The following is a 24,911-nucleotide window of genomic DNA, read 5'->3' as shown; positions in this document are numbered from 1 at the left end:
CTCTAAACATGAATTTTCTGTTTTAATTAATATGCATCAAGTAGAACTACGAATTATTTTAGTGTTTCTTTATGCAAATACGACTTTTAAAATGTATTTGATAATATATTCTCCTTCAGAAATGTATAATAGAACAAAATATTCTTAATTAAATTTAAGCTTCTTTGTATTAGTAATTATTATATTTGAATACCATAAGCTTCTGTTGTTTATAAATAAATAACTTTCAGAGTACATTAATCGGCCTTTCAATCAATTTTATGTATTACGATGAGGCATTGCTATTTTTTTTTTAGTTTTATAGTAATTCGATGTAAGTGATTAATTGATTAATACTTATCAATTTCTGCAGCTCAACTGAATGTTAGGTTTTTTTGTGTTGGAAAACTGTCCTTGCTCTTATTCGGATGCCGTCATCTATCGTGTAAATTCTGAAGTCAACGTTCAACAGACTATGGGGAAAAAACTGACTGCTAACCTAGGCAGCTAACCGCTGACTACGACCTGTTGCTCCATTTGTTTCCCAGGATGCTTTTTCCTAAACTACTGCTAGACGCTTCAGTGTGTTTGCCCCTTTGCTGACTGCTATAAGATCGCTAACCTGATTGGCCGAGGGCGGAGATATTTCCTTTTTCACCTGTACCTGGACTGCCTATGAAAATCCGATGATGACGTCAGGGTAGTGCTGTGGGGCTCGGTGAAATAATAATGTTAGTGGGAAAATCACCACCACATCTGCAGTTCTCTAAAACTGCTTGACAGGAAGCACGGAGTGGAGTTAGGCTACCTGGAAATGTTAACACGCGTATAAGCGTAAAAGTTCCATTGCAAAAGAATTCGTGGAGCTTTGTACTAGCTCTGGTCGTATACCACATTAAATTCGTTTTTATTTCTGTTTTACAACGTTGCATCAATTCATTTTAACCTGTGATTGCGGTGACGAAGAATCGATGGATTTTAAAAGATATGAACTTCAAACAGGCGCTACTTTGCAAATCTGCAGACGATTTCTCCTTGTGAAAGGGTGAAATGAGTCGTGTGTACAAGCTTGAACCGCATTTTGGTTTTAAATGGCTGTTAGATCATGTGCAGGAACCTACAACATTATACTCTGTATGTATTTTTGTGTTTTGGCGTCATCTACGTAAAACTCGGGTAAGTTCATAAAGGTCTTTCTAAGTTCTACTTTAACTGAATTTTAAACAAATGAATTTTATTAAAACAAGGGCTTACGCTCACTTTACCTTTAAAGTTTAGTTTTTTACTTCAAATAACACACGTGTTTGCTGATTGTGTGCATGCGAAATATGTTCAGTTTTGTGCTCACATTTGTACCGTTCTCTAATGCTTCTTGTTTTGAAGCGTACAATGTCACATTTGCTTCTATTGACCCAAATGGTCTTAACAGCACGTTGTAGGGAATTTGCGATGCTATTCATCACCAGGAATTGTTGAAATTAGCTTGACAGAGGGCCTGCCCACCTGGATGTTTAAACCATCTGATACACTCCAGAATCAGTAGGTTAAACAAATGTTTTCTCTGAAATACGCCACGGTGAAACGTGATATTTGCAAGCTCAAGTTAGCCACTTATTGTCACAAATTTTGGACCTGACTGCGAGTTTTAATATACTGTATATTAAAATCTGCGCCTACGATTCTTGCTATTCTCTCTCCCTCCCTCTGCCTCACGTTTGTTCTCTCTCTCTCCCTTTCACACACACACACACACACCTTTATGTTCATTACGTCCCAGCGAACGTAGTTGCAAATCCACATTCCATCGCTGCGAGCGAGGTCTTACCTGTTTTTGTTCACTCCATATTGACTCGTCTACAGCTTACGCACTACCATGGGGTTTACTGAAAAAGGTCTCTAGTGGTCTTCACTTAAGTCGTTTAACTACTGAAACGAAAGTAAACATCCTTTAAAATCAAATCACAATTTGTAACAAAATGCTGTTATCAACAGCCTTATTCCTCCACTTGTTAATCTATTACTAATTTGTAACTTCAAAGGTAAAGCTCTTTATACGTATATACAATAGTCTGTTTTCTCACTTCGCCTATCCAGTAAAGCTTTGCGGAGAGCTGAAATCAATTCTGGACCGGAAGCCCCATAAATACCGGGATAGGCTCTGAACCCCAGCGTAGCTGATCTGCATTAGATGTGGTAGAAAACTGATCTAAACGATATACACTAATGTTACAGTACAAGTTTTTAACTTAGCCATGCCTGTTTACTCTGTACGAGCGGTGCTGATCACACTTAGAATGTATACATTTTTAAAGGAAGGATGTGCTTCTTGTTTCAATGATAAAGCACGTTTCATTTGGTCCTACGGTGTGTTAAATCATAACATTAACTTATATGCTTTGTTTGATTAGAGCACTTGCATTCAGACTTGAATATATGTACACTTTAAACTTTGAAGGACGGATTTATTCTTTAGCTCCCTTGAGCGCTTTTTTCCCAGAATACTTAAAACGAGGACAGTGCCTTGCATTGTTAGTTTCTTTAAAAGCATGCTTATTCTGGTAATACATAAGAAGTGTACTTGGAATCAGTAAGAAAGTGTGAGTTTTATCTAATAATAAGTATTACCTTTCTGTTTTTAAGTATGCACAAATTAAAGTGTGGTCTAAAAGAACATATGCTGCTGCTCAGTTGCATAAGGTTTATTCTCAGATTTATTACTATGAGTTACCATGAAAGTTTCACAGTGCAATTCTAAACAGAAGAACTATCTTCGAACAACTCACAGATTTTGAAATTATTCTTTTAACAATACAGCAGAATTTCCCTAATTATTATAATATATATTTGGATCAATTCTACCCCCAAACTCTTCCATAATGCTCGAATTATTTACAGATGCTGTTTACATTTAATAGGTGAGCGCAGTGTGTATACAGATTGTGCGCATTGCACATTCTCATCCAGAAACACTGTATTGTTATTCATTTCACAAATTTTACAGTTTAAACCCCAGTTCATTCATATATTATCCATTTTGTCTCAGTTTTATAAGTGTTTTAAACAGCAACTCTAATCACAAAATACGTTAAGAATGCTTTCTAATGAAAAACTAGGATGTTTAACTTTTGAAGCAAATAGGATTTGGGCGGTATTTTGAATGATGCCAGTTCTACTTGCTCGTCTTATTTCTGATTTTTTTTTTTTTAATTAATTTTCTGCAACATTTCAAGTCCTCATCGCAGGTACAGGGCATTGTACGATTGTCTTGTTAATTCACCAGAAAGAAATGTGCCCATTCGTGTAGCGCGAAGGCAGATCGTGCCGGCTACATTCTTTCTTGATGAATGAAAGTTTTGTGGTGTCTAGGAGAAGATCAATGTCACCCAATTGTCACGTTTCCTAAAAACCAAAGTGGGCGGATTACAGTGCGTCTCTGCCCAATGGCAGCCCCGACTCTCATGGGAGTAGAACTGAATTTTCTGCCATCCAAATCCCTTAAACCGAAGCTCATTCCAGAAAGAGAACCACACTCTGTTACAGCTTCAACCACTGAGACATGACAGACGGAATCCCGGAGCCAGCTGCACGCGCATTGCAGCGCAAGCGGAGAACAGTGTAGAGCCGACGTCGCGCGATCAGCACCGCGGACAATTCACGTCCAACTGGGGACAGTTGTTCTGCTTTTTAAACACAACCAGTGGGACTGACTGAAGGACTCATTCCTTACTTCCTAACTCAGAAACAGGAGCTGTTGTGCTGTATGCCATCATGATCATCTTCTCCTCCCGAAGTGTTCTACTTTCAGTGTATTATCCACAGATATTTCTCATCCTAACCAGCGGCAGTTACCTGTAAGTCAATTCTTTAGAGTAGCTTTTCAGTAGTCTGTACACGCGTCTCACGATCAAATGTGTGTCGTTTCTTGAGATGGTTCACTCGGAAGTTTTCACGGAAGGACACTGTATCGAGTTAGTCTTTAGTTGTCTGAGAATCTATCTATCTATCTATCTATCTATCTATCTATCTATCTATCTATCTATCTATCTATCTATCTATCTATCTATCTATCTAAAAGCAAATGTTTTCATGCAAATGCACTTTGGAATCAAAAGAAGCCGGAACATCCCCACGTGGGTTACTAAACTTGTAGTGACAAATTGTATCGGAAAATTCAGCCAAAATGTTTTAAATGGTTTTGATGTTAAATACCTTAACGTGAAAACAGGAGGACGTTTAAGATATTACAAGCTGCTTTTTACCACCTTCTTCTTAATACCCCAGTACCTGAGGAATGTCTTTTTGTAACTAACACTGTCGGATGTCACTTGCAACAAGTGCAAGAATTTGTAGACGCCGGTGGCACTTAAACTACTTTAACAGAAGACGGAGGGCTTACGTGCGGCAAGGTAGTGCTAGATGGGTGTGAAATTCGTAGTAAATCTGTGTGAGAATAAGTGATTTACAGTTCATGGATAAAAGAGTGTAATCGTTTTAAGAAAATAATAATATTGTTATTATTGTTTTTGTTGTTGCTGGATTTTTTTACATAAAAATAATAATTGTCGTAACTATATTGCATTAGAGATAAAAAATAATTGAGCTTTGTATTAAGATTTAAAACAGTCTCAGAGCTCTGCATATTAACTTTGTGTTTTAAACCCCAGATGATTCTGCCATGCATGTGGTTTATGGTGAGCCTTAGAAAAAAAAGACATGTCAGTGTTTAGTTTTGGTTAACGTGGTTAGTGTTTCTTAAAAGTACATACCATAGTCTATCCATAATCAGTCTCAATTTAGAGTACGAACTCGGGGGGTTATGAGAACTGGGGGAGGGGGTCTTTGTTGTTCTTAACAGCTCTTATGGATTAATGTTCCCTGTTTCGAATTGTTTTTTTTTTTTTTATGTAACACCACACATTCTGTTCAGTGCATATCCAGAAGCGACATTTGTTAATTTGTTTTTGAGCGTTCTTCCTTTTGTAGACGTTTGAATGATGGTGTTCTGCGACTACCTATTAGCTTACCACGTATAATCAGACTGTGGAGGTGTGAGAGTTTACAGTATGCTTGATTGCTGTACTTGCGTGTCTTTGCTAAATCCTATCGGATGAGCCGTTGTGACATTTAATATTGCTTTAATGGAGTCACGAGCGCACGTATTTCACTCCGCTATACAAACTACCTATGTTGTGATTATAAACCGAGATTACGGTAACAGTAATGACAACTAACTTTTGCATGTGTATTAAACAATAAAAACATTGTCTGTTTTTTTTATTCGATTCCAACCATTGACCTTTACAAGTAATCAGGACAATAGAATGACTTTCTTTAAATTAACGTTAATATTTTAAATGATCGTAGTTTTATACTTGATTAAAGACCCAATGGTTCTTACCAGTTAGATCAACAATGATCTTAAAATTATTCAATCTCTGTTTCCCATACATTATTGCACATTAACTCATAAAATATTAAAAAAGTTACAGTGGTTGGAGAAGATACTGTCAGTATAGAGCATTTTTGGCATTTCACGCCAAAAACTGCTTACGGTTTTGCTGATTGGTGTCCCAGTTCTACCAATTGTATATTATTAAGACCACAGGAAACCTATTTGAGGACTGTTTCAATTATAATAATCCTAGTTTTGATGATTCAGTAATCACCCTGGTATTCTTTCTAATAACGTCTGATTGATCATTTAAGTCCAATATGGCATACTTTATTATTAATAAAACAAGACAAATGTTGTTTTTCTGATCAAAGATCAGCTATTAAAAGTTTTTTTTTTGTTTTGTTTTTTTTTTTTAATCTGGACATTCTCAGAGCTTGTACTGAGCGAATGCAATCCATATGTATTACTGTCATAGAACATTACCTTTGATTTAACCGACTTAAGAGCCCTCATCTGATTCATAATATGCTTTCTATACAGTTTCAATTGATTAAAACATTGCATTTATTAGTCTTTAATGAATACTAAAATATTTATGTTTTGTGCAAGATCAAGGTTGTCAAACATAGACAGTAAAAATGAACAGCTGAATGTTCTAGTCATGATAATCCATGAACTGTTATTGAAATAAAGACAGACAAATGAAAGATTGCAGCATTGGTTATATTTTGGCTATGCTGAAAAGTATCATCATAACTAGAAACAAAGACTATGAATTCTTCTGTGTATTCATTTTCTAAATCAAATTAACAATGGTTACAAAATTCTTGCAAAATAAACCCTTGAAGAATAGAGTCGGATCATAGCACAAAGACGCATGAGGAATAAGGAGTTTCTAAGGAGTTTTTTGAGATGAGCTGGCAATAAATGTGCCACTAGATTAAATTAATTTCAGAAATAAAAACTTTATACACATGTGAGCAATTACACTGTAAAACATAATTGACCACTTAATCACTATGCTAAGAATCCAACTAATCTTCCTCAAGAATACATAACACAGATCTACTTAAAAGCATTGCGTGGATGATTACAAGGCACAAAAATAAATAAAGCAGAACAAAAGAAAAAGAGAAAACTCACACAACAAATTTTAAACGATAACTAAAAAAGCAAGTGTTCTCATAAAATTATTGGCAATTATTGTTGCTTAGTACATTATGTATTTGTTTCCAGAACTTAAAACAGAAAAACAGCACTGCATATATAGTATATTATATAACATTTTCTGTTGGTTAGTCATGCTTGCTATTCTGACTTTTGTCTCCCCAAAACTCTGTTCACTTTGTTAGTATTGTTTCTAAAACACAGTGCAGAGTTTCATCCATGACAAGTAAGCACAAACAATGAAAATAATAAGTTAGTATTATAAATCTCACATTTGACATGATTCAGAGTATTCTATCATTTCTTTCTGCTTTGAGGAATAAAAAAGTTAGACATACAGAAATATCTACTCTATGGAGAAATAATGCATTTAAATATAAAGTAAATGTCCAAGCCCATTTGTCATTTTTGTTTCTGTTGTAAATTTATAAAAGACAAATTAATTGTTTCATCTAAAAATATATATTTAATTGGGCAATATTTTGTTGGTCTTCATTAACTATTTTTAATGCCTTTTCTTTAACCTTTCAAGACTGTACCACAGTCTTATGCAACATCTCGGTACATTTGATTATAGCACATTAGATGATTGAACATCCCTTTAGTAACAGTGTATCTAAAGTTAATTTAAATTAAACTGAAGTATTTTTATCAGTAGGAAAACCACTGAAAAAAGATTTGTGGCATGGTGTATTGTATTGTTGCCTGCTTTGAGTCTAAAGACCTCAAAGTGCAAAGTCAGGATTCATTTTTTTTCCCAGTATTCCAGTATTTCTTCCCAGAGATGCATATTTAATATTAATTGTTAACTCAACCCAGTGCAGGATATGTGTGTATGAGAGAGAGAGAGCCTAGTGATGGACAAGTGTTCTGTCAAGAACATATTTCTTGAGAAGATAGGTTTTAACCTCTAGCAAACCGGTAATGAAAAAAGAGGATTCAGAAATTGGAATTTTGGAAAAATAGTTTTATAGCATTTCATAAAATCTTTTAATTTGAATAAGATGAATAGCAACAGAAATGAGAAGAGGCAGCAGTAACAAAGAGAAAAGCATTTTGGTTGTGTCACTAAAACAAGACCTAGGGTTGCGAGGCACGTCATCAGTTTCAGAAGGTTATTCTCTTTCAAAGTAATCCAGCTTACCTACACTTTGTATTCAAAGGTGCTTAAAGATCAGAGTTGTACATTTCTTAACCCTAACCCACATTCTTCCACAGTTACCTGAAATGAGCTTTTATCAATCAACATTGCAATTTCTTAGTGAAACTTGTAGCTGCTTGCAGACCATAGCCCACACAGTTTTCATATAGTTAAAATATTGGATACATTTTAAATTCTCCAGAAACAGCAGATTATTCATATTAAACAAACATAAAATATCGATTGTGTTAGGGTTAATTATTTTGCTTCAGATTTAAATAGCTCCCACCTTAAGTAAATATTTAGTTACAAATGACATCTTTGACCAAGTATATATATATATATATATATATATATATATAGTTACCTATTAGCATTCTCATGTTTAATACTAAAGATCATTGGTAGAACCAGTTTCCAAGTTTAAATATATGTGTACAGTATATTACTGTCTGTCAGTTTTCCACCAAAAGTATTTTTTAAAGCTGTCACGTTTTAAATGAGATCACATTATAATTGTTTTATTGTCCATTGTAAGTGGTACTTTTTATACAAAGTAAGCAGGCTCAGTAAATGAGTGGATGGATGGTGTACTCACCTTTATCCTCTTGTTGTAGGAGCATGAAGAGTTCTGTATGCCGTAGCTGATCACTACTTTTAGTTACGCAGCAGGCTAATGTGATTCCATGTGTTTTAACAAAGATGCATTTCTCTTCCCTTCTCTTCTCTTTTCTTTCATGTTGGAGCAAAACTTGTATTCTACTCAATTGACAGAATTATCCAAAATAAAAAGTCTGTATCCTATGTTTGCATCTCTGCCTTCTCACAAAATCATAACTTTTTTTGGAACCTCATTGTTATTCATGTGCTGTCGTTTAGCCTTCTAGACATTGAATAGCAACTTCTAGGAAATGAATTCCTGTGAAGCTCACAGACTGGAAATCTGGGGTGAGGCAATCCTAATGTAGTAAATCTGGCACATTATGCTCTAGTTCTTGACATATTCCGTTTAAAGACAACCTCTGTTATAAAATTGAATTCTAACATCCTTCTGATTGTTTTGTGTGTACTCCACCATTTGGCAATTAAATGATAACAGCTCTTAAACCTTCCCATATGTTCATCTTCTATGTCACCAAGCAAGAAGTGTTTGGAAGAAAATAAATTATGAAGATTGCTGCAACGCAGCAATTTGATATTGAAGTTGCTTGAAATTTATTGCCAGGCAACATAGTTGCTAGGATTTTCTCTTGGTGTTACTTTCATATACATAACAAGGTAACTAAAATGAATCAACACCACATGCAGTACATGACACCATCACAAAATTATATATTGTACAGTAATAGTGAAAAATATTTGACATTAAACACATATAAAAAGAATAAAGTAGTGTTGCACTCTTGCCCAGTAGTCTGACCCTGATGAAAGCTCATAAGGACTAGCCGAGTGATTACCTAAAGTTGTAGCCTAACCAACTAGTGCTGAATACATGCAAGGCAGGGTCAGCCCTAGTTTGGACACTTCCACAATGTAATCCTTACTGGACCAAATTAGATTTGACAAGCAACTTAACTTTGTCTTTGGACAAGGGGTGTTGGCAAATGAGGTGGATTACAGTACATAGATTCAGAAAAGGATCGATGAATAAGGATAGATGAATAAGTGGATATGATAAAGGGTTACTAAAGAAGAAGAAAAGACTATGCATCAGTCTTTCAATTACAACATTTACAGAATTTACTAAGCAAATTAACTTCTTGCCCACCCTATTTTTTAAAGTGCTAACATATAGTACAGTATAACACTCAGATAAAGATAAACCACTCCAGTACAATAAAATGGCTAAGTCAGAATTCTCTCCATCATCCCTTTATTTGAAGAAAACACACATTTGTTTTATAGTTAAAAACGTGATATGATATTTTTCCTCTAAATCACCAAGGGGGCACCATGTTTTCCAATTTTAATTTGGACGGAGAACATTGTGTCATTGACTGAGACTGACAAATTAAATGTACTTTTCAAAAAAAAGTAATCATGTAAACTCCATCTTCACACTCAGGTCCCTCCATAGATAAACTGAAAGTGAAATCTTTGTAATGTTGTTCTTTAATGTTTACAAAAAAATGTCCTCACCAAATTTAAAACTTTTGTCAAACTGTTTGAAAGGGTGAATGTAAGAAGAAGACCGCACAATCTTAACGCCACTCAGTTTATAGTGGGGCTTACTAACCTCTAGTACAGCACATTAACAGCAGATTTATACCAGAAATATCTGAAAATGTTGCACAAGGCAGAATTTGTTAAAGATTAGGTATTAATTTCAGCTGTGATGTGGATTTTTACAAATTGCTTATGGAAGAGCTGTTTTATTTCTACCACAATCTACTGTGACCTTTTAGAACATTAAATTTACATGTGTTTCATGATAAAAATAGAAGGTCTTAGCAATAATTGTTAAAAAGAGGGTGTAACATACTGCATTTAGTGATAAATAAAATTAAGAGTATAGATCTGAAAGCTAGTTATGTGTTTGACATATCTGAATAGCAACAAATTGGAGTGTGAGTTTTGTGACTTGTAGAAATCACATCAAAAATCACACAAATGAGTCAACATATGGGTACATATAGCTGGACCAGGACAATCCACCAGCCTGGATAGACTTAGTAAGACAGCAAAAAAGTGAGTTAAGTCGGGAAACAAATATTCTGATTAATATTATGATCTTTGTGTATAATACGCTACCGTGGCTGTCTGTTTAACCTATTGACCTGAAATTTGGTACACATATACTATGTGACACCTACTATCCACTTTTGGGGTGATGATTGACCTCCAAGTTTATTCCTCTTTTTATTTTATTGTAGAACCAATTCTCGGCAGCGGGCAGCAGAGCAGCTGTGCAGCACATGCGTACGGGCGCTGTTCACATTCTTACCACTTCCCCTACCTCTTCATATCTTAAATTATTCTTGAAGTAGATTGTAGACTTAAGTGCCAACTTAAGTGAAAATGTACTAACTAATTGTTTGTGCAGAGTGGCTGTGCGGCGCATGCGTATGGGCACCATTCTCATGCCTACCACCTTTGCTGTCACTTCCCATACCTCTTCATATCTTAAATCATTCTTGAGGCAGGCTTAACACTTAAGTACCAGATTAAGTGAACAATTAAGAAAAACGTACTAAGTAATTGCAACACAAACCCTGACTTAATCAGTTTTAATGCGAAAAGATGCCAACGAAAGAAGAGAAGAAGCGGGCCACTAGGGTGGAGAAAAGAACAGCTACTCAGGAAGCAGCAACCCATCAACGTCTGAGCAAACATACAGAGAAAGAGTATTTAAACTATAAATGCTCAAGTCAAGTGTATTCACTGCACTTTATCGTGCGGTATGCCTTTACTGGTAACAAATATTGTATGTAGAACTTTCTGGTGGAGAGTACAGTGATTACACTGCTGGCTAGGTTCAGATTTGAGTCCAGATTTTGCCATTGTGGATTTTGTAATCCTTTCTTTGTGGCTGTGCAAGGTTTTCTCAGGACACTCCATAAACAGGCATGCCAGACTGAATGGCAACACTACATTAGCATTATGTGAGTGAAGGCTGCCATGTGTTCCATGACTTGTTCATGCCTTGAGCTTGACGTTACTAGGACAGACTGTGGCACTTCCAGCCCTGAACTGGGTTAAAGCAAATTTGATAACAGATTGTTTGAGTATATAATTTGGAAAATATTCCAGTAGAAATAAGTCAGATCTACCATCAGAAATGACTTTCTGCTACTTTGCTAATTCTCATACTTACTTGTTGTGGAGGTTCATGAAATTGTTTTGTGCATTTCATAGGGCTCCTGGTATTTTTGTGCTTCTGTTGCTAATGATAACAACCAAAACATTACAGATATATTGTATGTATGTTACAGTGTTTTGCTTATTTAATAAAGTTCTTGTACGATATAAAATACCTCCGCTCTTGCTTTAGACATTTTTCTTTTTTCTGACACAGACTTGAATGCTGAGCACCATAGCTTTGTGGGACATAAACTACATTTGTGGGCTACCAGACAATCTGGACAGATGGATTGTTACCAGTTGTATATAATTTTTCATCTGTTCAACTGGCTTAGTCCAATTGGGAAGCTATCAACACAAGGTTTAGAAGAGATCAGACTAAAAGAAGCTTTTTCCTTTGAACAGAGGGGACTGGGCGGTATCATGGTCTGGAATCCCTACAGATTTTATTTTTTCTCCAGCCGTCTGGAGTTTTTTTGTTTTTTCTGTCCCCCCTGGCCATTGAACCTTACTCTTATTCGATGTTAATGTTGATTTATTTTTTATAATTATGTCTTTCATTTTTCTATTCTTTAATATGTAAAGCACTTTGAGCTACTGTTTGTATGAAAATGTGCTATATAAATAAATGTTGTTGTTGTTGTTGAACTAGTGACCTATTTTACTAATGGTGTCAGTTTTTCTGTTATTTTTGCTTAGCGTGTTAATAATTCAGAGATTTGGTGTTAATTGTTAATAAACAGAGTTTTATCTAGAATGAATGCCCTCATTCATGGGTTTACTTGAGTTGTTCTCACTTTTCTAGCTTCTTCTTTTTCTTGCATCTCCATTGCTTTTTGATCTTGGCGATTCCTTTATTATCAGTAACTTGCCTTATCCTTTCTTTTGTAAGTTATGCATTCTGCCCTTTGTCTATATAAATATGCCACTGAATTTTTCCTGATTTCTTGTCTGCATTTTCAAGTACAGTTATAGATCTCTGTCTCTCTCAGCTTTCATTTGCCATCACATTAAATTCTCACTCAGTGCCTGAAACGAAAGTATCTTGTGAATGTTTTTGGCAGGTAAAGGTGCGTGCAGAGATGGTCAGCATTGTGTACGATTGGTTACACTGCAGTCTTTTTCAAAGCCCGAATTGTAGAGTTTATGTTCAACAGGGCTATTTGAAAAGTCAGGCAGAAATATATTGTGGACCTCTTGGACAGAGACTTTGGGAAAATGGCTTAGCAGTTGAATGTGGATCAGTTGCTAGAAATAGTGGGGAAACACTTATGTGCTTATATGGCTACTGAATTAAGTTTTTAGTGTAAACAGAGGAGGCCATGGCTGTTTCACAGTTTGTACCTGCCTTTGTTTCTTTCTATTTGTGATTTCCATGGAAGATTAGCTTTAATGTTACTTTAACGGTAAAACATAGATGTTAAAGTTTTCAGTTGTGAATTTTAGATAAAGATACAGCTTTCCAGCAACATATAACTTGTATTCTATTTTAATTTCCCAGAAATGAAGCTTTCATAAATTAAACTTGTTTCTCTTTAAATGTGTTAATGAGCTTCATGGGATATTTTATTTTTTAAGTCATTTGTTGTTCAATGATAGAATTAAGGTGTTTAAACAACTTAAGTTTTTGAATTTCTCATACCCTAGCTGCAGTATAGATAAAAATCTTTACAGCAACTACAAGTTCATAACAGTTTAATTTGTGGTTCTGTCTTTGTATAACCGTCCTAATTCATGAAGATAACATAGTAAACTGAGCTTTGGTTTCCTACAAAATGATGTTATTAAATTCAATTAGCAGCTCACTTTTTTGTTGCATCAATATTATATATTTTCTATTTTATAATATTTTATATTAATGCATGCACACATAGTGTTTACATTAAAAAATAAGAAATGGAAAGAGAAATTGTGAAGGGTTGGGGCCAGTCCAGGTAATCCATTTAATATAAGAAAATAAAAGAAAAAATCCCAAATGAAATTGTAAACGTCTGGTGTCTTTTGTAGCCTATTGTTACCATTTCTCAAGGAGAGTTCTATGCTCTTTGGAGTGGGTTCTTCATTGAAAGATGACTTCTGATGCTGTTGTTTCTTAAATAACTGTGGGGGCAAAAGAAGCAGGACCTCCAGAGTCAAACTGGAAGTGACCTCAATGATCGCCTTAGAGTTCATCTTCTGGTTTGTGAGCAAGAGAGAAGGTAGTGAAAAAACAATCCTCCTTCAGGTCTTCAGGGCAAAGCTTTCAACATCAAAGCCTTGTAGTGCTCCTTATGCACACATGTGCAAATATAAGACTATATACAGTTAGGTCTATAAATATTTGGACAGAGACAACTTTTTTCTAATTTTGGTTCTGTACATTACCACAAGGAATTTTAAATGAAACAACTCGGATGCAGTTGAAGTGCAGGCTTTCAGCTTTAATTCAGTGAGTTGAACAAAAAGATTGCATAAAAATGTGAGACAACTAAAGCATTTTTTAACACAATCCCTTCATTTCAGGGGCTCAAAAATAATTAGACAATTGACTCAAAGGCTATTTCATGGGCAGGTGTGGCAAGTCTATTGTTATGTCATTATCAATTAAGCAGATAAAAGGCCTGGAGTTGATCTGAGGTGTGGTGCTTGCATGTGGAAGATTTTGCTTTGAACAGACAACATGCGGTCAAAGGAGTTCTCCATGCAGGTGAAAAAAGCCATCCTTAATCTGCGAAAACAGAAAAAAAACATCCAAGAAATTGCTACAATATTACGAGTGGCAAAATCTACAGTTTGGTACATCCTGAGAAAGAAAGCAAGCACTGGTGAACTCAGAAACGCAAAAAGACCTGGACGTCCACGGAAGACAACAGTGGTGGATGATCGCAGAATCATTTCCATGGTGAAGAGAAACCCCTTCACAACAGCCAACCAGGTGAACAACACTCTCCAGGGGGTAGGCGTATCGATATCCAAGTCTACCATAAAGAGAAGACTGCATGAAAGTAAATACAGAGGGTGCACTGCAAGGTGCAAGCCACTCATAAGCCCAAGAATAGAAAGGCTAGATTGGACTTTGCTAAAGAACATCTAAAAAAGCCAGCACAGTTCTGGAAAAACATTCTTTGGACAGATGAAACAGAGATCAACCTCTACCAGAATGATGGCAAGAAAAAAGTATGGAGAAGGCGTGAAACAGCTCATTATCCAAAGCATACCACATCATCTGTAAAACATGGTGGAGGCAGTGTGATGGCTTGGGCGTGCATGGCTGCCAGTGGCACTGGGACACTAGTGTTTATTGATGATGTGACACAGGATAGAAAAAGCTGAATGAATTCTGAGGTGTTCAGAGACATACTGTCTGCTCAAATCCAGCTAAATGCAGTCAAATTGATTTGGTGGCGTTTCATGATACAGATGGACAATGACCCAAAACATACAGCCAAAGCAACCCAGGAGTTTATTAAAGCAAAGAAGTGGAAAATTCTTGAATGGCCAAGTCAGTCACCTGATCTTAACCCAACTGAGCATGCATTTCACTTGTTGAAGACTAAACTTCGGACAGAAAGGCCCACAAACAAACAGCAACTGAAAGCCGCTGCAGTAAAGGCCTGGCAGAGCATTAAAAAGGAGGAAACCCAGCATCTGGTGATGTCCATGAGTTCAAGACTTCAGGCTGTCATTGCCAGCAAAGGGTTTTCAACCAAGTATTAGAAATGAACATTTTATTTCCAGTTATTTAATTTGTCCAATTACTTTTGAGCCCATGAAATAAAGGGATTGTGTTAAAAAAATGCTTTAGTTGCCTCACATTTTTATGCAATCTTTTTGTTCAGCCCACTGAATTAAAGCTGAAAGTCTGCACTTCAACTGCATCTGAGTTGTTTCATTTAAAATTCATTGTGGTAATGTACAGAACCAAAATTAGAAAAAAGTTGTCTCTGTCCAAACATTTATGGACCTAACTGTACAGGTATATGTATAATGTGTGTGTGTTTGTGCGTATCACATGATGCCAGAATCTATCTTGGAAGAATCATGTGAGGCAGAAATGGTCCCTTCCTGGGTTGCCATTCCATTGCTGGGCACAATCATACACAACCCTACATTCATTTGCACCACAATGTTTTACAAAGTAATGTATATTTTTAGAATGTGGGACAAAAAAATGTAGCACCTGCAAAAAAAAAACATAGATACAACATGCCAACCAAGGCTAGAATATGAACACAGTCATCTGGACACAGAACAGATTTTAATTTATTTTATGTCATTATTCCGATAATAAGCCAATAAGGAGAAACATGTGAAAATATATTTTTTCATTGGGAGGTCTAATTTGAAGCAGCCATTAGGTTTGTGAGGATTTTCTAATAGACAATACTTTTTCATGGTATTCCGAGATTGTGCTTTTACAATAAGTAGACAGTCATACACTAGATATAGAAAGCATGATACTTTTGACAGACTATATTTTAAAGACACTAATCAGATACAGTTTTATAATTCAACAATAATCTGTTTAATTGAGGTTAAAATGAAGTAGAGAAGATCTAGCTTGCAGTAGTGGTTTCAATCCTGGAATCAAAGAAATTTCATGGTGCAGTGCAAGTACAAGCTAACTGAATAGTATGCTATGAATATCCATGTAACAAAGAATGAATTTTAGTGTTAGAATTGTTTAGTATAATTGTAAAATCATAACAAGTAAACAGAATGAAATGTTGAGTTTTGTGGTTAAATTTGTAGATAATGAGATCTAAGCTTTTTAAACAATGTACTCATATGCTTGGCAGCCTTTTTTCTTGTCAATACTTAGCAATTCAAGCAGATCATAAATTGATTTTAAAAAGTAAATCAATTTTTTGATATATTGGCGCAGTTGGCTTTTAAGAAGTTGACAGTCCTTCATTAGGTTTTTTTTCATAGTTGCAGCAGGACCTGAATAATTCTTAAATAACAATGAGGATTTTCTTGCCTTGTTCAGACTCTAAGCAGTGAAACATTAACTATCCAGGTTTAAAATAGAACATACCCACACAATAGATTATGTTTTACATTACATTGACCACACTGTGTAGGTTGCCTTGAACAACTAAAATTTCTGTAAGGTCATCTATTATACTTTCCAAAGGGTGCTGGTGGCTCTGGTTACATTATTTAGTAATAAGTATTTTAAGCCTAATATCCAGTTTTCAATGTTTTTCATTGTAGAGCCCTCTCTTCAGTGGTGGCTTTAGGAGCAAATATAATCTGCAATAAGATCCCTGGGTTGGCTCCTCGACAACGGGCAATCTGCCAAAGCCGCCCTGATGCCATAATAGTGATTGGAGAAGGTGCTCAGCTAGGTATCAATGAATGCCAATATCAGTTCCGCTATGGAAGATGGAATTGCTCTGCGCTAGGAGAAAAAACTGTATTTGGACAAGAACTTCGAGTAGGTAAGTAGGACATTTTATTTTTTTTACACTGAACCAGTTTACCAAGTAAAGGATTTATGCATTTTTTTAATAAGGAGATTCTGTGGAAAATTAACTTATTTGTTATTTTACAAGCATACCACTAACAACATCCATGTAGGGTTAAATGTACAAATTCCACCTTTCTTGAAACTTTATGCTTTGTTTTATCTTTCATATTAACATACCATTTGTGTAGATACTATTTAAAGATACTCTGTAGCATTTAATTACATGAAAATGGAAGCTGAGGGCATTCTATTCCATGTATAAGGTGCTAATTTATGTAAGCAATTAAATTCTTAAAATTTATGTAGAAAGTGCATCCTAGATCCTAAGCGAAGAAACTATGTGAAAGAAAAACAAGAAAAAATTGTTCAAGAAATTATACAAGAAAGCAGACTTACATTCTCTAAGTTGTTTTAGTTGTTCTATGTGTAATGGTTGGATTCTTTGTAATAATTACATAGCACGCTGCATTTCCCATGAATAAACAATAAATAGTCAGTAGGCATTGATACAAGAGAGGAATAATATATAATATTACATGATTTAAACGTTTGATTTATTATGTTTCTTACTGGTTTATTAATGATGGAGAGCTTTATTGGCATCTAGTATACAAACAGGCAGGCTAAAAAAATATTGAAATATCTGAAGTTCATGGAACCTTCTATTCAAAACTTGGTGTCTTTGAACCTGAAGGATTTTGTTTAGGTAGTTTTAACATGGTGTAAAAAGAAAAGAAAGCAATCCTTTACCATGTGCTTATTATTCAGCCATTTGGCTGGTCAAGCATATATTCAGGCTTCAGTTAGGTTGTTCTATTGATTATAATTGATACATTTTACTGTTTGAAGTAATTTCATTAATTTGTACTGTAGATCTTTACATTATAGTTGCCTATAAATGGTACATTGTGGTCAAAATGTTTTTAGAGAGCATGAAAAGGTGTATTCCTGATGAATAAATCAGGGTAAAATGGCAAAAGTGAAAGTCCTGTTGCCTGCTGCATATTTAGTGTATATCAAAAACCTAAATGCTCTTATTGAAGCTTCAGCCTTTAGTAAAAGTTATTATCAAGACACACCATGTCAGATAAGATTTACATCTTTGATAAAACATTTTAACTAACATTTACATTTAAGTAAAAACAAACGGATCACCCATCTGTCCTTTTTCTTTCTATTCTAGCTTATCCAGCTTGGGGTTGCAAGCCTGACGCAGTATCAATAAGTACAAAGCAGAAACCAGTCCTAGAAAGGCTGCCAAGCAAATGGGTGACACTTACAAAAGTTAAAATAAATACATAAACAAACACTTTCAATGACCTGTTCCATTGTAATACATATCCCCCAATTGGTACTTAGCAAAGTTATCATTCTCTCTGAATAGAGCAGTTAGGTCTTTAATGATATTGTACACCTGGATTTAATGATTTTTAGCACACTCTTCTTTGCAAAAGAGTTCAGAATTGGTTAATTATGAGGGAATCCCCTCATGCAAAACTCTCTTCTTAATTCACTCCACAGATATTCCGTAGGATTGAGGTGCATGCACTCACTGGTCAATTCCTTAGCATTGAACTTACTTTTTTTAAGCCTTGATTGAGTTGACTGTGTGCTTCTGATTGTTGTCATATTTTAAAAAATGAAATTGCGGTTATTTAGACATATTCATTTTATATTCTATCCTATTAAGTTCTCCTGATCCCTTAGAGTAGAACAGCCCCATAGTGTTATGCTGCTACCTGCATGGCTGGTAGTAGATATTTTGTTCTCTGGTTGTTGAGCTGTCTTTTCTTTAAAACATACCTTTTGGACTTATAGTCAAAATGTTTAACCTTGGCCTCTTCAGGTCATACTTTCTTTGTGAACATGTCTTCTTGCAAAATTGATTTGGTCTTAATGGTTACTTTTAGATAAACAATTTCCATCATGCCACCCTATAATTGTGATGTTCAGTTTTAATATCAGTTTGTGCTCACTTTTAATTTAAGTTTAAATATGTACCATCTTTGCAGTCAAATTTAAGTCCATCGTTAGGGTTGAGTCACATATTTCTAGGATGTGGCCTATGAAGTTGCAACCTTCGGTTTATTTCCATGATGGGACAAAACATCAGCTGGGAGCTCAGTTCTTTATACAATCTTTGGATACAATACCTTAAGGAAAAAAAGCAAAGCTACTCTTTACTTCACATCTTTCTTGGTTTTGCCTTCTTGCCTAGATTTTGACTTTGCTTGTTGCCTTTCATTTTTTTTTTGGTCACTATTTTTATTTGTTTTGTTTTGTGCATATCTCCCAGTTCCTATTTGAAAAAGTTCACTTGTCAGTTCTCAAGCAGAACAATAACGTGGTCCTTTTTTAATGGGGGTACTATGGAGTGGCCAGATAGGGCTGTAAATTTCTAAAGCTCTTTCAAGATGACCCTTCTCCTTGTTGATTCATCAGCTTTGGAGGGACATCCTAATCTTTGCGATGTCCTAATGATATCATATCTCCTTGACTTCTTAATGAAGGTCTTTAATGTGCTTCATCCATCCATCAATCCTTTTTATTAACTTGCTTTATCCTGTTCAACTTTTCAACAGTAGCATCTTTCAGATCATTTGTTATCTTCTTTTGGATCTTGGATATTTGAGCACTATGCATCCAAAAAACTATCAACAGAAATTTTACAGGAACAGATGATTTTAATTTTGGCTTACAATATTCATATGAGGACATCAGGAGATACAGAAGATACAGAAGATTCTTTATAATAATTAGTAATGCAGACAGGGATAAATGAAGACAAAAGATTTGGATGGCCATCCCTCCATCAATCAATCAATCAACGTTTATTTATATAGCACATATTCATACAAAAAAATGTAGCTCAAAGTGCTTTACAAAATGAATAGAAAAATAGAAGACACAATAAAAGATAAACATAAGTCAACATTAATTAACATAGAATAAGTAAGGTCCGATGGCCAGGGTGGACAGAAAAAACAAAAAAAACTCCAAAAACTGGAGAAAAAAAGTAAAATCTGTAGGGGTTCCAGACCAAGAGACCGCTCAGTCCCCTCTGGGCAATCTACCTAACATAAATCAAACAGTCCTCTTTGTATTTAGGGTTTTCATGGAAGGACCTGATGATGATGGTCACGTAGACTTCTGGCTTTCAGTCCATCAATGTCATCAAAACTCCATGAGGGAAGCAGTTTTAAGTAAGAGAAGAAGAGTATTGATATTAGGTAAAGCTTGTCTTTGTATGTGATTTGGAACATGGTTAAGTCAGAATCCAGTTACAGCACCTATACAACACACTTACACAACCAAGCTATTGAAAGTTTTTATTTTTAATTATAAGTGAAAGAAGGGCTAAAATGTTTCACCATTATTTCAGCCTTTACATTAAGCAAATGCTGAAATTTCAACAAGGATGTGTACACTTTTCACATCTTGCCATAAAAGTGGAATCAATAAATACTCAAAAGGTATTCTCATTTTGGTTGCGACACCTGTAACTTCAGTCTGAGTCAGGATTTTATAAATATAAGATCCAAAAAATGGTTTGACTGTAATTTTCACAATAATTGGCACTTGTTGACTTTCACTTTATCTGACTTAATCCAATTTTTTTTTAATTGGAGAAATTCTGTCTGTCTTTTAGTCAGTAATTTATTCCAAGACCGGGTTACAGGCAGTCATTTTTAAAGTTTATTTTCAGATGTTTGGTAATGTATGTACAGTAGCATAAAGTGTGGTATACAAACTTTGGAATGCTTTTTATAAAGTGTACTGTACATTGCATGTGCTACAAAAATATGAAGTGTTTTATATGAATATCATATAGCTCTGTAAATTCTATCTTATTATTAATATATTGTCTATAAACTTTCAGTTCTGGCAAAAAGAAAACTGCCACAAAGTTTTGTAATTTTAAACATATTTACGGTTTGTACATTCTAGGAACTATATACCAGGATCAAAAATAATTCAAATGCTGCAACTTGTATTTTAACAAATAACAGAGTGTATTTTATAATGTACCACACTTTTCTGCCTGTTTCTGTTTAGTTTGATTGGATTTATTCCATGTAGGAATTGGAATTGGGCATGCAAATTTATGGAAAGAATGTTTTTTTTTTTTTGTTTTTTTTTTGCCAGAGATATTTTTTTCCTAAATAATTGTATTTTTAAAGTGAGCAATATGTGCTGTATCTTATTTATAGGACCACAATATCAAGCTGCTCTGTATGTATGGCTGGGATAGTCATGAAGTGGAATTCTTTGGCTCAGACATACCCGATTCTTTTATGGTCAGCCTGTTTCGCTTTTGTAGTGTCTATGATTTATTTAATTTATTTAAAATGTAGCTCACTGAATATGACTGAAGCATTCATCTTCAAAGTTAGCATTGAAATGTGAACAAAATAATGGGCTGCTGCTTGTACTTACTTGCATTATTTATGTTTTTGCCTCTTGAATGCTCCATGTTAATTGTTAACAGGCAATTTAAAATGACACTGTGTGTCTGTAGATGCTGCTGTATAAAAATATGCAGTGCTGAATTCACTCAAAAATGTTATCTAAGCCGCTAGTAACCAACTGGGTAGAGTCAGTGCTTGATTTACAGTGGTTTCAGGCTGAGAAGATGAAGGAGCCCAATTTGAGCAATTATGAATTCTAGGTTTTATTTAGATTTTTAAACATTTACTCATTTGTTGATATTACATGCATTTCTTTTGAAATGCTACAGGTTGTATATATATTTTTACGTGACATCAATAATGTTGTAAACACTCTACTAAGAAGTGCTGAACAGTGTAAACAAATTGTTAATCTTAGCTAAGATGGTCTAGCACAGTTAGGACTATTTCTATTTCAATCTTTTCTTGTACTAGAGATGGGGTTTTCTAATAAAATCCTACTGTCATTTAAATACTATAAAACAGCTTTCTAATACCGTCCTTGGATTTTTCGTCACATAAAATGTCTAATTATTGATTTCTGCTCAAGTAATCTTGGAAAATATACAATGTTATCATGAACAAAGGCAGAATAATGTAAGCAGTGTCTGTACTTAAGACTGTAACAAAGTCACTCCAACTCTATGTTGTTCCTCTGAGGTACACTGCAACCTTTGTAACAAATTTTGCTTTCAACTCAGTTGCTATATATTTATATATTGATTTAAGACATTTCACATAATCGAATACATTTCAAAGCTGGTGAGTTGTTAGAATTTCTTAAGATAACTGTGCACAAAACTGTATAGTTAATACTGTTAAGTATATATATATATATATATATATATATATATTGACATGTGAACAATGGGAGAATTTTAACACTTCAAAAAGTATGTTTACTTGTACAAACTTGTTTTATGATTAAAGGTGAGTGGCTACCAAAGATGTAGTTAAATAAAGGAAGGAACACAAAGAAAATTTCCTTTAGAAACAGGTACACACTTTATTTCACTTGTGTTAATCGTGATTCAGCATTACATGGCATAAAAAGAGCACATGCATAATATACCTATTTTCTGTGTTAGTTTATATGTAAATGTATTTTCCCTGAGTGTTTTCAGTGTCTGTTTTATATGCTGAGACACAGCATAACTAATGTCCATTCTACTGTTAACCTGCAAAAATACCACACCGTCTCCACTTTGTAATTGATGCTGCAAAATGAGGGGGCACCTCTGCCCAATTCTGATGTGAAACATAATATTCTTTTAGATCAAAACTGTATTTCACAGGTTTTAAGATATTTATACTTCAAATTCCTCTTACCAACTTGTGCTAAAACTGAATGCATCACTAGGATACAACATTAAATAGATATTTAAATAGATATTTAGCTCTTAATAAATCCAGGTACCATTATTTAGATAGTTTTGGCAGTGATGAAACATTTGTAAACAACTCATTACTGCATAATGTTAGCTTTTGCTTACAGAATATTGTGTTATACTGGGTTTCATAGAGAAATGTTACAGTAGGTGATGGTTTAATATTTTTTACATTGTAATGCTTTACTAATAAAGGAGGTTGTTGATTTTTTTGTAGGAGAAAATGTAACACTACCAATATGCTTAAGAAACATACATATTTATTTCACATTTACAGCTTCTGATTCTTGTTTTTACTTGATAGGTAAAATATTATAAACAAGAAAAATAAATATTAACACCACTCTCAATTAAAGTTAAATTAAATAGATGACATAATTTTACTTATTACTTAGTAATTTTACTAGAATATGTTAAAAGTGAATGTTGAAATGCATTAAAAATACATCCTTGCGTTTTATAATATTTTTAAAGGCTCAATAGGAAGTAGAGCCTATTCTGGCAGCATCAGGCGCAAAGCAGAAGCCATTGACATACTTGAACCGTGTCAGTTTAGAGTAACTGTTTAACGTAATTCATGTTTTTTGGGATACTTCAAACAGCTGGGATTTAAACTCAGTCTTCAGAAGCTGAAGCATTAATCACTACATCCCCATGTTTGAAAATGTCTCATAAATTATACTTTTATACCAATTTATTGAATGAGTCATGTTAACATATCCATGGGCAAGGATTACATAACAAAGTGGGAACAGAGGAGCAAAGCCATTATGTCTGTTTTTTACAGATACATTCATAATGTTTTTGTTGGATTTTTATTATTTTTATAAATTGACTTTAGAGACTTGACAAACATAGCTAATGTCATTCATATGAAGTAAATCTTTGAGCTGTTATCTGCTGATAGAAAAAATGTAAGTTTGTATTCATTAATACTGTTGCACTTATTGGAGTTTGTATGTAATCTCTTCTAAACGTTAAAGCAGTTCATTTAATAGCAATGGGCTTTTTAGGAGAAAATTGTAAAAGTTTATTCTAGTGGTGCTCAATGGTCTAGTTTGTTTCTTACCAAAGATTTGTCTTATCCCAAAATAGAAAACAGTCACATAGTGCAGGCTTTATTGTTGCTGGTTACTTGCTCAAACATCACTGCAATTTTATACATATAATTTGGTGAATAGATCCTCCTTATTGAGATTTTTAAATAAATTGTTTCATTTATACTGCAGCAAAAATTAGTTAAACAATATGGTACTGTATAACAATACATATGGGAGCACTGTGCAAGCCTGAAAATTATTCTGTTTTCTTTAGTCTGTTCTGTTGTACATTTTATTAGCGGTAATCATTTGTATTCTGTTCAGCCACAGTATTAATAACTTCTAGTTCCTTATTTATATTCACATATTGCTATTTTGCAGTGTATTTATATTGCTTCATGCTTTTCTATATGTTTTTACTCTATGTTGTGGTACAAACAGCAATGTTTCCTTGTTTTATCACATTATTTCTTGCTTCCTTTTATTGTATTTTGCATATTTGTGGAAGATAATAATGGGTGGTTTATGGAAAATGATCTACTGACCACTGTATATTGTGACCCGTAGGGGGTGTAACAGAGCCCCAAACCCCAGACACAACTTTAGCCACACAATAAATATTTTCCTTTCACCGTATGCCTTCACAAAGGTTTCTTTTTTCCAAAATCCACAATGCAATGGCTTCCTCTTTCTCTTTTTCTCTGTTTTCCTTTTCCATTCCTGTCTGGGTGATCATCATCCTTCTCCACTCCCGACTGTGAATCACCTGGCTAAGATGGAGGAGCTTGTATTAAGCCAGACTCAGGAGTACATGTGGTACAATGATATTTCCTTCAAAAAGTACTTTCAGGTCAGCTGGAACCTCCACCCTTCAATGGAGTCTCCAGTATTGTGCCAGGAAAGAGGGGAAGCCAGGGGTGTGCTTTAAATTGACAATAAATCTAAATCAAAATATCTTCTTTGAACAACCTTCCTGAAATTACCACATGGTTTGTTGATGAATATTTCTTGCTAGTTTAATGTGAAAAACACAACAAACAATTAAGGAAATGGCAGACAGTTAAAATTTGCCAGTTCATTTGAAAATAATTCATACTTTG

The 24,911-nt window shown here is 34.5% G+C and overlaps 1 protein-coding gene across 3 annotated transcripts in view; it reads left to right on the top strand.

Annotated features, from left to right (window-relative positions):
• Window positions 1-712: 712 nt before the first annotated feature.
• The window catches only part of LOC120539385 (protein Wnt-7b), a 295,008-nt gene continuing 270,809 nt past the window's right edge, over window positions 713-24,911 (top strand). Inside the window, exons 1-2 of one of the 3 annotated variants that reach the window (XM_039769397.1) lie at window positions 713-1,155; window positions 16,680-16,906. In XM_039769397.1, coding sequence (XP_039625331.1) covers window positions 1,085-1,155; window positions 16,680-16,906 — 298 coding nt within the window. In that variant the 5' untranslated portion in view covers window positions 713-1,084. Of the gene's footprint in view, window positions 1,156-3,420; window positions 3,831-16,679; window positions 16,907-24,911 lie in introns of those variants that run through there. The other 2 variants (XM_039769398.1, XM_039769396.1) reach the window with 2 other exon arrangements.

The sequence above is a fragment of the Polypterus senegalus genome, chromosome 11 (assembly GCF_016835505.1).
Source record: "Polypterus senegalus isolate Bchr_013 chromosome 11, ASM1683550v1, whole genome shotgun sequence".
Lineage (NCBI taxonomy): Eukaryota > Metazoa > Chordata > Cladistia > Polypteriformes > Polypteridae > Polypterus > Polypterus senegalus.
The sequence above is the reverse complement of the archived record's forward strand: the minus strand, read 5'-3'. Positions and strand labels throughout refer to the sequence as shown.